At 34.2% G+C, this 13,481-nt stretch overlaps 1 protein-coding gene across 3 annotated transcripts in view; it reads right to left on the bottom strand.

The window, feature by feature from the left end:
- Positions 1-13,481, bottom strand: part of Dmd (dystrophin) — a 1,091,134-nt gene that overhangs the window by 845,163 nt on the left and 232,490 nt on the right. For all 3 annotated transcript variants that reach the window (XM_050128228.1, XM_050128226.1, XM_050128227.1), the window contains exon 2: positions 4,306-4,481. In XM_050128228.1, coding sequence (XP_049984185.1) covers positions 4,306-4,481 — 176 coding nt within the window. The remainder of the gene's footprint in view (positions 1-4,305; positions 4,482-13,481) is intronic.

The following is a 13,481-nucleotide window of genomic DNA, read 5'->3' as shown; positions in this document are numbered from 1 at the left end:
ATTTCCTAGAAAGGCCATTAAAGTACTGTAGTTTGTTAGGTTCTCAATTTTTTTCAACTTACAGGTAATTCCTGGAATAGAAGAGAAATAACACTTTGACTAGTTGATCTGAAACATCAATTAGTCAAAATGGATCGTGTCAAGAGAGAACATAAGTAATCAAGCCTAGTAGCTGGATTTAATTAAAAAAAAAACAAGCAAACAGGAAAGGAATTTTTATTTTTAGAAAAGTATGGGTGATCTTCATATTTAAATGTTAAATCTTTCAAAATAAGGCTCCTGGGAAAAATGTATTCATTCTAGCTCCATCTAGGCTCTGGGCATTCAGTTTGAAAATGCTGAACTAGATGAAGTCTATGTCAAAACTAGGAATGAGAAACAGGAGAAGTTCAAATATATAGTAATTTATATACTATAGGCTGAAGCAATCCTGTGTGTAGAATGTGAATGCGTGAGAAGGCTTTTAATGCTATTTTATATAAATTAGCTATACACATTTAAAGGACTGTATACCTGGTTAAGAGATTTGGAATCATGTTACAATTTTTGTCTGTTGTTTCTAAAAAATGAAATAGTTGGAAACCTGATTGGTCTAAGCTGAAAGCAGAAAGCTGTTTTAGTTATTCGAGTCTGCATTAAGTACTAATTAGAAACTATTAAGAGAAAGCAGTCATGTTACAAGATGTACTTGGAAAAATATGAATTGCTGATGGACATTTTCAAGAAGAAATATTACAGGCTGACTTTAATGAATTAGATACAGCTCATTGCTAATTAACAGTATCAGTTTGAATGGAAGCAGTGAACCAAGGTCTTTAAAAAACAATTTATTTAAGTGGATTTAAGAATGGGTCCCATTATCTTGTTTGTATTGTCAATTTTCATGGGAAATATAGCATAGATCATAAACAGGTAAATTATTCCTATAAAGAGGTTTAAATAAATAATAACTACTGATCAAACAGTCAGGCTTACACTATAAGGGCTATTTAATATGCAAAGTGTAACTTCCACATTCTGTGTACTATGAAACAGATCATTACAAAAGTGAGATTTGAACATTATTTATCTTGAGACTGTTTACCAAAAAAAATCAATATTCCTTTAAGAGGAATATTTTTAATATTCCTCTGCCAATTCCTGCAAATGTTTTCCTCTAAAGAAAATAAGAAGTGCATGGGAGGTAGTTAATTCCAAACAAGAGCCAGGATAACTCCAAAGATCATGGGATTATGAATCATAGGGCCAGAAGTAGCTTTCAACAATCAAGAACAATAGGTATACTTCATTAGCACATTGAATAAAATGATAAAAGAATCTTTGACTGCACAATGGCATCATCCAATGCAGAAAAAAGGTAAGTATTTATAAAAGCAGAATAAAATGACTGGCAAACATATTGTCTGAGCAAAATTAGGAAACCTGTTATTTTATATGTGTTAATGTAATAACTGGTGAAGGAGGGAATAAAAAATGGATCCTAATGGTAATATGGGACTCACTATTAATATGAAAAGCAACTTGAAATCATTTTTATAGTAATCATCTTAATCAAGCAATGATACATTTTCATATTTTGCATCCTGAAAAATGTTATAGTATATAGTATTCAGTATCTTATGAGACTTATATTTGCAAAGAAAGAAAACAAAATTCCACTTGTGTCTTTTAAAGTCTTGCCTAGACCAAACTTGTAGTTTACAAGAAAGTTAGAGACTATGGTGCAAATTAAATTGTCATCCCCTTGACAATCCAGTTAAATCCACGATTCCTAACATTAAGTCAATACTGCAAAATGCATCAGGAATTCAACTGCAATATTTCAGATATGTTGTGTTATTGAAGAGGAAGGTCTTAAATGTTTTTATCAGTAAGAATTTAAATAATTATGTTTAAAATTACTTTCTTCATATGTACTCTGGACTAAGGAATGTTCAATATTTCTGATTTATAGGTCATAACAAATAAAAAAAAAATTATATGGCAGAGACATGTTATTTTGTTTCTGTGGTAGAAATAACTTCCTCTTTACTTCCATTGGTGTTGTACTAAAAATGGGCTATTGAAGAACAATAGTTTCATGATTGCAGTCCCTTTAAATTCCATTTTAACATATTATTGTTGAAGTATTGCTTTATTTGTACATTTGCTAATGTGTATTTTGAAGTAACAGTGATTGAACTTGAAGAACCTGCCACTTTGACCAGTTTGAAAAATATTTACATTTCACAAAACTTAATTGATATAAAAAATTCAAGGAACCCTGTCACAAAACTGATCTGACTGGATGGATGAGCATGAAAACTTTTATTTTGGAAACATGTGATATGAAATAGACAGCTATAATAGTCAAGTTTTTAAAACTTTACAAAAGCTGATCTTGATTTTCTAAAGGACAAAAGTACAGTACGTAATGTAGGTTAAAATACATAAACAAGAGAAGCCTTTCTAATCAATTCTTGCTACATCCATAGCTGTGTGATTAATCTACAATTTGGATAATATTTTACAACAAAGTCAATACAAAATAGTTCGATAATATTAGATGAATATAAAATTTCAAACCTTTTTTTGTGAACAGATATACTGCTCCAGTAATTATTTATAAATGACAACTTCCTTTTAGAAGTAACTAGATAAGATTTTAGTCACTCAGGTTCACATGCATCAGAAAACTGGGAATATGGTTTGTTCAAACACTATTATTCATAAAAGCAAGAACAAAAATTGATATAAAAACAATCTTCCGAAAAATTTAATTATCAATATAAGGTCTTCATAAAATCTATTTTACAACATTTCATGCCAGTATGATTAATCTACTTATTTCTTACCATCTTATTTTTACCATGTTGAGTTCACATCAGGAGTGACACTTATACGGATTTAAAACTTTTGGCGTATCAACATATTAGTATATTAATTAATAGAATGGTTGTATGATTAATACCAGGATTTCAAGCATAGAAAAAAGGATAGAACTACCCAAGAAATTTATTTAGAAATGGGTTTGGGGGTCTTTACTTCATCTCAATATAAAAAAAATACAATTTAAAATAAAGATTAATTAAAATGTATTCAGATCATGATATTATTCTTTATCTTTGGCAACTTTTGTGTATATATAATGTATGCATGAGAACTTTTGTGTCTGTATTATTATATATGTCTTTATATTAGGCAGATCATGTGTATGATGTAGTGACCCAGCTATAGAACTGAGTTTTCACTATTTATCATTATAGTCTTATTTGGTAAATAAAGGCAAGGTCCTTCCTTATACAATAATAACCACTAACATCCATAACTGGAATAAGAATTCCAAATCTAATGTATAAAGTTTCTGTGCACTCCAATTCCAACAGCACACACTTGCCTTCCAGTGTACTCAATAGATTCTAAGGGGAAGTTAAATGGTGATTGAATACAACTGTTTTTTCTATGTTTTAGTTTTCTTTTAAATTTGAAGATATTTGACCTAAGTAGCTTTTCAAAATTGTGGTAGTAAATGTAGTTGAACAAATATTAAACAATACCATCATTTTTACAGTAAATTCTTGGGCATTGCTGTTAAAATTTTATAAACTACCTATCTTTCCTACAGAACACTTATTTATAATTGCCCCTTTTCACCATCATTTTTGGAGAAAAAAAATACTTGAAATTCAGCTTGCTAATGTTGGAATACACTGAAGATTTTCACATTAGGCGATCCTGTGTGATTTTTATTTTTTTTTAATTTTAAAACATTCTTTTTTCTCATTTTACATACCAATCCCAGTTCCTACTCCCACCTCCCCTTGCTCCACCCTGCCTTCCACAACCCTACTGCCCATCCACTCCTCAGAGAATAATTGGCCTCCCATTGGGTGTCAACAAAGTCTTTTTGAGGCAACCCCCCATATCTAGGCTAAACAAAGCACCCCATCAAAGAGAACCTGCTTCAAAAAGCCAGTTCAACCATGAGAGATAAATCCTGGTGCCACTGCCAGTGGCCCCACAGACTGACCCAGTCAAACAAAAGTCACCCACATTCAGAGGGCCTAGAGGGGACCAGAGAAGTGAAGAGGAGAAGATGAGGGAAGAGGATAGCTGTGTGATTTATTTTAAAACACAAGCTTGGAAGTTTAAAACAACTGAAAAGAAACAGAGTGCAACTGTATGCATCTTACTCCCTAAGAGAAAAAAAAAAATCTTTGTTGCTATTGATTAACTTCATGGACTTCTTGACCCAGTTTCTAATATATTCTGAAATGACATGTTAGAAAGGACAGTTTCGCTCTGCTAAAACCCCCTGCTCCCTACCTCTTTTTCCTTTCCGACAGCTGTGTGCAGATCTCGTGCCACCGCAGACTCAAGCTTCCTAATTTCTCCTGGAGAATATTGGCATCTGTTTTTGAAGACTGTTGAATTATTTCTTCTCCAGTTGTATTCAGTGTTTTGACAACAACTTGCCGCTGTCCAATGCCATCCTGGAGTTCCTGTAAGCCACCAAGAACGACAAAACAAAAATGAAACCCCAAGTCCTTTAACTTGAAAAAAAAAAAGTTTAAACAATATGCTCCCATGTACAGTTCCACCGAGAGGAAGAAATCGAAAGGCTCACAGTGAAAGCCGCTCCACGAACTTGCTATGCCCACATCCAAAGGCTACAAGACAGAAAGACAACTTTCACGTCAGTGAGAAAGCTCCTTCTCAATTCTGCTGGAGGGTTTGTTTTGTAAGCTTGTCAGCAAGAGGATGTTACCATGTCCTACAAATCAATTAATTGGAAACCTTCTCAAGAGCAAATTCGATTTCTTGTCCCCACAAGGATGTTCTATGTTTAATAGTCTATGAAGCGTTGTAAAATTTAAACATGTACCAAGTCTTTGGATTTCTTAGTTGGTTGCCAATATAAAGGTGAAAAGGACAAACGTACTTTATCTATAGTATTTTTTAAAACCTTCTGGAGCTTTTTAAATAAAAGTAATTACTATATTAAAGGCATTTATTTCAAATTCTGTTTGCACCAATCTATTTTGCATTATAAAAACCACATAAAACTGAATATTAACTGCTTTCAGGGCAACCCATCAAGAAACCTCTAATGTATAGTAATAAATCTGAAAATAATCTACAGCTATCAGAACAGTTTCATGAGTCATTGGTGGTGTCAACCTTTCATATATTCTACATTTTATCATAGATGAAATTTAAGAGTAAAGTATCAGGAAATTGTTCCATTAAGAAAGAAATGATTACAACCAAGTATGAATAAAATGAGAATGATTTTTTTACCATTAAAAATACAAATTGCATTCCTTTCTCTGTAAACCTATCTAAGAGATAATTTAGAATTTTAAAGGAAAATAACACATTGGCAAATCTGAAGTACAAAGTAAAAACTTGAGATAATTTCATATTAAAATCTAAACGGCTCCCAAATCCTTGTGTGACTAGCAATATTTTAACAATACACAGATTATTCTTGCTCAGACATATGATTTAAATAATTTAATATTCACATATCCCTTTACTTGTTCATGCAATACCAGCTAGGTTATTAACAGACATTTATACATATCTACCAAGTCAAAGAATTAAAATTGATTTTAAACTTAATTATCTCTCTATAAGAACTTCAATCATTCTTCAGTGTCAAACTATTTTATTAATCCCACTTTTACAGTTTTTATTTATTTATGTTTTTAATATTTACATGTATTTGCTATCATGAATTTATGTGCACCACATAAATGAATGTGCCTGCCGATGATAGAAAAGTGTATCAGATCACCTGCGAATAGAACCTGGGTCTGCTGCAAGAGCAATAGGTGCCCTTAACCACTGAGCCTCCTCTCTAGCTCCTACTAGTAGCTTTTTAATACAGTAATTTTGTAGTCTACTTCTTGCAATTAAATAACCTCAAAAATCAACAATAATGTTATCAAGGTCTTCATTTGATGGTCATATCACAGCACAATAAAAATGAAAACACGCCTTCTTCAACTTTTACAAGCTGTCTTGACCATACTCCTGACAGTACATAATACATGATGTATAAACATGTCATGTTCTCTTGCAACTAGCCAACCTGACTCATCAGTTACATTTCACACTTTTCTAGTTGTTCATATCGCCACTGTAGGTATTAGTAACTATTACTTGGTAGCAAGACACTAGTCTTAACAAACTGTGCCTGCATTCCTATTACAATATAATAATAGAAATAAGGCCGCTTTTTGTGTCTTACTCAGAATGCTCTATCTGGTGCATAAGAAGTTTCTTTCTTTTCTGTTTTTTTTTTTCTTTTCTTTTTTTGGTTTTTAGAGACAGAATTTCTCTGTAGCTTTGGAGCCTGTCCTGGAACTAGCTCTTGTAGACCAGGCTGGCCTCAAAGTCACAGAGATCCACCTGCCTCTGCCTCTGCCTCTGCCTCTGCCTCTGCCTCTGCCTCTGCCTCTGCCTCTGCCTCTGCCTCTGCCTCTGCCTCTGCCTCTGCCTCTGCCTCCCAAGTTCTGGGATTAAAGGCATGCGCCACCACCACCTAGCTGTATAAGAAGATTCAATCAGTATCTGTTCAGTGACTAGATCTGTGAATTAAGGGAAATGGATACAAGAAAGGAAGGAATATAGAAAGGCAAGAAGAATGAAAGAGATGAAAGGAAGCTAGCCCAATAAAACACAGCACAATGGTATCATTGCATCACTAAAAGAATCATAAAAGAAGACAGGCAGTGGTGGCGCACACCTTTAATCCCTGCACTCAGGAGGCAGAGGCAGGTGGATCTCTATAAGTTCAAGACCAGGCTGGTCTACAAGAGCTAATTCCAGGACAGGCACCAAAGCTACATAGAGAAACCCTGTCTTGAAAAACCAAAAGAACAAAAACATCAACAACAACCCCCCAAACAAAACAAAACAAAAAGTATTCTAGCTGAAGAGATTAGAAACAGTTGTACAGTTGTGAGTTACAATTTCTTATAAACAATAAGACAGAGACATGAAGGTTCTTAATATGTGATAAATCAGAAGAAGAATGAAGTAATTATTAGGAAACATACAAAAGGATTCTAAGGAAGTTTGGGAGTTGATAAATGGCTAGCACTTAGTCATATAGAGGTTCAGGGAGAGGAAGATAATATCAAAATGCAAGGACCTTTGTAGACAATCTATTTCACTAATTTTGTAGTCTATTTCTTGCAATTAAATAACCTGGGTTTTATATTGCTATTATGAGAATGTGAGGGTAAGCAGAGTTATAACCATGGGTATGTATTGCGGATAAACAGAGTATATCTTATTTTTATTATGGAGTTTATAATTCATGGAAAGTCGTTTGAAGACAACTCATTTTCTTGCTCTGTGTGGTGCCACTTCCCTGTCATCTCAGTATCTGCTAATTTGGAGGTGGAGGTGTACGGGTCAAAATGTTTAAAGGCAGTCTGAGCTACGTGAATCCTTGATTAAATAATAAAAATTGAAAGGGAAGGAAGAAAGGAGAGAGATACAGAAAGAAAGAGGGAGGGAGAGAGAGAGCCTTCCACTCTGAAAAAAAAATTCTACAAGTACTAAGCCTTTTTTGCTACTGAGTTATTCTAAAGAAGGATGAACTAATGATGAGGCAGACAACGTAGCCAAGTATAGGCACCTAGAAGATAGGTTATTGAAGCTAAACTAGAAATTGGACAAAGGGTTAGGAAAGAAAAGTCTGGAAGTAATATGAGATGTTCAATAAAATCACCAGGGTTTGGAAGCAACTAGAATCATGCAAGCATGTATGAGACTCCTGAAGGGAAAAGCTTTGCCTAAAAGAGTAAGCATGGAGGCAGTTAGAAAGCATTCTTATATTTCATGTTTGTACAATCGCATGCTGCTCAAAATTATTCAGAGATTTGAAGCTCATAGTTGTAAAAATGCCCAGGACACAAGAACTTACTGGACTCAGTAATAATAAAAGACTCAGAATTATAGAAGATGACACAAATTTGAGAGGTACTGTGGAGTGACAAGAAGGAATTTTGGGAAAAAAAGAATAAATTTTGTACAATATGATGTACTTGTATTACAAAATAAACATTCACTTATGAATAAATTATCATAATAAAATTTAAAATTATTAAAGGAAACTTATATAGAGCTAGTTAAACTGAAGATTCTGCCTCATCGGGTCTACAGAGGGACAGGGATTCTATATTTCTCACTCTCTCTAAGAGGAGGGGAATAGGGCCAACACAGACAAAGCTTTGCATAGTAAGGTTGCAAAGTAAATGTCATGAATCTTCTGTATGCAAAGAATTTTTATTGCTGGTCACAATGATAAAACCACTTCAGGTTTTTTATGTCAAACACATCCATTGGTAGTTTTGATCTTAGTGCTGAATCTCCCAGCTGATGTCTACGGTGACTTTTACTGCTCAATTGTAGAACCAATTAAGGATTTTATTATTTCCATATTGCAGATAAGATAGTATTGTGTAGCTAAAAATGGAGTAATTACTTAAAATTATTATTTCTTAATCTCATTTATACAGAATCCTAAATCAAAGCCTTTAGTTTTCTTTTTTAACTTTGCAAAAGAAGACCTCATTAAATAGTGTATTGAATTTGTGTGAGAAGACTTTGTATTCAAAAAGAAATATTTACAGTGTATGTTCTACTTAAGAAGAATTTTCAGTTATAAAGCATAAGAGAAAAAACAGATCAAATGGTAAATAAAAATTTTATTTGCTGTGCCATGCTTAGCTTATGAGGCAGAAAAAGATAGCATTCAATTTACATTAAACATGAAGTCTCAATAGCTTCATTCACACAATGAAAACCATTAATTTTAATTCTATAGTGTATACTTATTATAGGTAATGAATTATTCATTGGCAATGAACATTTTAAGGTTTGATATTAAATTAATATACACTTGTCATTGGCATCCTTATCTACTTTTGTAGCAAATAACATCTAGTTTTAATATTGGACAAAATGAAAATCATAATTAAATCTATTGGATTTTTCAACATAGTTAGAAAGCTTTGTGATTTGATTCCAATATTTAAGCATTCATTCTTAATAAGGCGTGCATATCAAACTCCCCCAGGGAGCCTTTTCAAAACACAAAAGCCTCGATTTCCATGCCAAGCCTTCAGAATCAGAATCCCAGTGACCTGGCAGATGGGGCAATGATGGTGTTTACAACTGATATGCCATGAAACAAAGGTGGGGCAACTAACTGTAAATATACAAGGGCTATGTCTGTCTGATAACAATTGCATTCCTCTTAGTTTCATTTTTCATCAGGAAGGGAACTGAAATTACAGAAAACATCACTGTTACATGTCTAAGTTCTTTTAAGTCTTGTTAAATTGAGGGGAGGAAACAAGAAATACACTGAAGGCAAAATGTGAATCATTTAGAGATGGAAGAATATGAAACAGAGAAACCCTACTTTTTCTGTGACACACCGAATAAATTTTAGAAAAGACCACTTGTAAAATTTCCAGAGTCGTATGAAAATACAATGAATGGAAAATAGACAGTGATAAATACAGAAAAGCAAGGCACCAAAATGTAAAACACCACAGTTATGAGAAAATGTACAATGCAATGTTACATGTACTATGTAGGAAATAGATGAATTGCAAACTTCAAACTAAGAAATGAAATAGGTAAACAAGAGAGATAAAGTATGATTTGGGAGATAAAGATGAAGGCTGATGGAACAAAGCAAAAGTATACAAAACCTCAGTGAGTGAATACCTAATTCTGTATCCTGTCACAGGGTTTCAATCATTGCAATCTTGATTCTTTTCAGGCAGGCTAATCATTGATTTAGTTTACTAATTGATGAAGAGAAAATATGTAAGATAATGAACCAACAAATAGTTGTCAAACAGGCAGGTGAATTTTGGTGTGTTTTTCACCTCATGCTGCTTTGTCTCTTTTATGTGCTATTGAAAATCATTTCCATTGTTTTTCCCTGTTAGTTCCTAGGATGCACACATTTGGAAAAATAGTCTGGGATCTGATCTCAAAGATGAAGAAAACAAATTTATTTCCTGCCTTAATTCCTTAACACGATAGTCACCACTGTCTTCAGAGATTCTAACATGCTACATAACGTATCTTTCAATTTTTATCCAACAATGAGTTTTTTTCACTGAATCAATCCAAAGAGGGCAAATTCCCAAAGTACAGAGGAGGCCCAGGGGCAGCGCATATTTGTTCAGTAATTTTTGGATTAGGTGATTCAGTCCTGGAGGCAGATGTAATGATCCTGCATGAGCAGCTGCAGAACCCAGTGAGAGAGACTGAAAGATGGCCAAAGCTTCCTGCGCTTTTGAGGAAAGGCCAAGTTGAAAGCAAAGAATCAAAAGTATAGGATTTGAGACTGGAGACCAGGAAGGCTCTGAATGAGAAAAGCAAGAGTCAGGATTACCTACTAATTTCAAGATCAAGTCCTCTTCCCCCATATGTCCTAGCAGCCTGCAGCTCTCCCACCCACTCCCCAACAGTTTAGCTCAAAGTCCCAGGGAAAAGGAATGGCTTTCATTCTACCTTTTTGACTGGAGTGTTTTTAGCTCTTGACGATGATATTCATCTTCAGATTTTAAGTGTGCCTCAGATTTAACTTTGGGAAAAAGTCTGGAAGAGCTTTTACTAGTAATTTGCAAACTAAATCAAACCTAAGAGAGACAGTCTTTGCAAATGGACATCAGAAAAATTTCTTAAACATCCCCTTAGCCTCTTCTTTCCCTTGGTCTCATTTTCTTTCCAGTCCATTAAACATTTATTATGCTACATTAGTAAAATCAGTGAAACCACATGTATACTTTTTAATGAGTTTTCAATAGGAACTGGGACTAGGAGGTGTTCCTTTAGATCTCATCTAGTAACCTCTTTCCCTTGAAACACAAAGTAGGCCTGTTCATTGGCGTAATTTGATCTTTGCTTGTGATAATGACTGTCATTAAAAGAATAAACTAATTTTAAAAACAGAATTAGATACTTTCCTTCCCAAAACAAACAGCTTGCAAGTGAACTAAATAAAAAAATATGTGCAGTAGTAATTTATTATTATGAGACTTTGAATAATATCTAATATCAAATTGTAATAAAATTTAATTTGCATGTATTTATCTCATTGGTAATATTGATATGTAATTATTATTATTATTATCTCTTAACAAAAATACCAGGAAAATTCATCATGAAGTACTTTAAGTACTACATGTAGAAAACAGTGTATGTGTGTGTATTTTCTCTTTAGTTTTAAACAGAAATTCAATGCAAACTGTTATCCAAAGAGATATCATGCTTACACCTACACATACTTTCCACTCACCAAAAACCCCACACCCACACATTCACAGACACACACGACTGTGGCTTTTAAAGTTCTGAAGCAGGGTCTTCATGTTAAATCTGTTATCAAATATGTGCTATCAAACCATATATGTTTTAAAGTCCATTTGTCTGTTTGATTGTTTAAATGTATTTTGTGGAGTATGTTACTACTATTCTACCATTTGCTAAAGTCAATTGAACTGCCTTTTTTTAATTTTTATTTATTTATTAGAGATTTCTGATTCTTCCCTGCCACTGCCTCCCATTTCCCTCCCCCTCCCCCAATCAAGTCCCCCTCCCTCGTCAGCCCAAAGAGCAATCAGGGCTCTCTGACCTGTGGGAAGTCCAAGGACCACCCACCTTTATCCAGGCTTAGTAAGGTGAGCATCCAAACTACCTAGGCTCCCACAAAGCCAGTTCGTCCAGTAGGAACAAAAACCCATTGCCATTGTTCTTGAGTTCTCAGTAGTCCTCATTGTCCACTATGTTCAGTGAGTTTAAAGAAAACTGTTGCCATAAAGTACACAACTTTCAAATTAACTACATTTTTCTTTGATCAAATCAATGCTAGGCTTTTCTAGGTTCACAGGTTTACTCAGTCCCTCTTGGGTTTGAAATCACTTGTGAGAACTTCAGGGAAAATGCCTGAGAACACTTCAAAGCACTTTGTTTTTGTTTTTCCTCCATTTGTTCTGATCTGTTAAGAAAACAAATTGGCCTTTCTCTGCTAAAAGGCAGCTAGTGTCTGACAGACATGCTTGCTCCTTTGTTAAGTGGTCTTGGTTGCAGAACACATGATTTGGGTATACAATTTTTTCTACATAATTGCTAGCGTGGTCTTCAGTACAGGTTACATATTTCAACTTTGGACATATTTCATGTAAACAAATATATCCTGGCTTTTATGACAAGACTATTTGAAAGGAAAAATAAGTCATTTAAAACGTCCTCATTTCTTTCTACAGTTATTATCAATTTGGAGCCACACAAGTATTTATTTTAGAAAAAAATTGGAAGCTAGACCAGGATACAATATATACAAATGTATTTATAGAAATAGTAAAGCAATCATTTAAAATAAGGCAATATGTGAATAGAACAGAATAAGGACTAGAAATGTTTGCTTAAAATGTATATTTCACTGGTATTGTTTAATTTTAAATAAAAATACAGTATCAATTTAATTGTGGTGTGTGTGTCCACATGTGAGAGCACATTTTGAGGACAGAGGACAACTTGATAGACTTGGTTATCTACTTCCACCATGTGAATTCTGGGTAAGAAACTCAGGTAGTCAGGCTCCTCCAAAAGCACTCTAACCAACTGAGCCATCTTGTTAGCTTTAGTTTATTTGTCAGTAAAAGCAACAGTTTTATATTAATATTTTCCAAGCGTGTAAAACTTTTTAACTCTGTATTTTACTGTTTCCTAAGCATTTCCTATGTGTCCAGAGTTATACTAGATGCTGATCACCTTGCCTACAGGAAAAGCAACTGGAAAAAAAATGCATTTTCAAAAATGGAAAAACTATGGAGTAGCCAATTTGAAAGCTAATTGAATGTGATAGCTTGCATTAGGGAAACTCTGTGTCTTTGTTAGGGTTTCTATTGCTCTGAAGAGACACCATGACCAATTTGCAATGCTTACAAAGGAAAACATTTAATTGGGGATGGTTTACAGTTTCAGAGGTTCAGTCCCTTTTCATCACTACAAGAAGCATGGTGGTATGGCAGGCATGGTTCTAGAGAAGGAGTTGAGAGTTGTATATCTTGATCCACAGGTAGTAGCAGGAGACTGTTGCTCAAGGCCTAACTTGAGCATATAAGACCTCAAAGCCCACTTCCACAGTTAGACACTTCCTCCAACAATGCCGGAGGTACTCCAACCAGGCCCCACCTCCAAATAGCACCACTTCCTATCGGCCAAGTATTCAAACATATGAGGCTATGGGGCCATTCCTATTCAAACCACACACCATGGTTATAATGGAAATAAATCCATTTGCGGCATAAGAAGACAAAAAACTTACTTTGTACTGATGATAGGACTGGAGAAAAATGTTAGTTGGGCATAGTAAATGGGCCTGACAGGAAATCATCTACTTAAAAGAAGTATTAAACAGACTCATCTGGTTGGATTTATATACCTCTGCATATATA

This window comes from Alexandromys fortis, unplaced genomic scaffold (assembly GCF_014885135.2).
Source record: "Alexandromys fortis isolate MF-2015 unplaced genomic scaffold, M_Fortis_MF-2015_v1.1 scaffold_265, whole genome shotgun sequence".
In the NCBI taxonomy this organism is placed as follows: Eukaryota; Metazoa; Chordata; class Mammalia; order Rodentia; family Cricetidae; genus Alexandromys; species Alexandromys fortis.
This window is presented reverse-complemented; position numbering and strand designations above follow the sequence as displayed.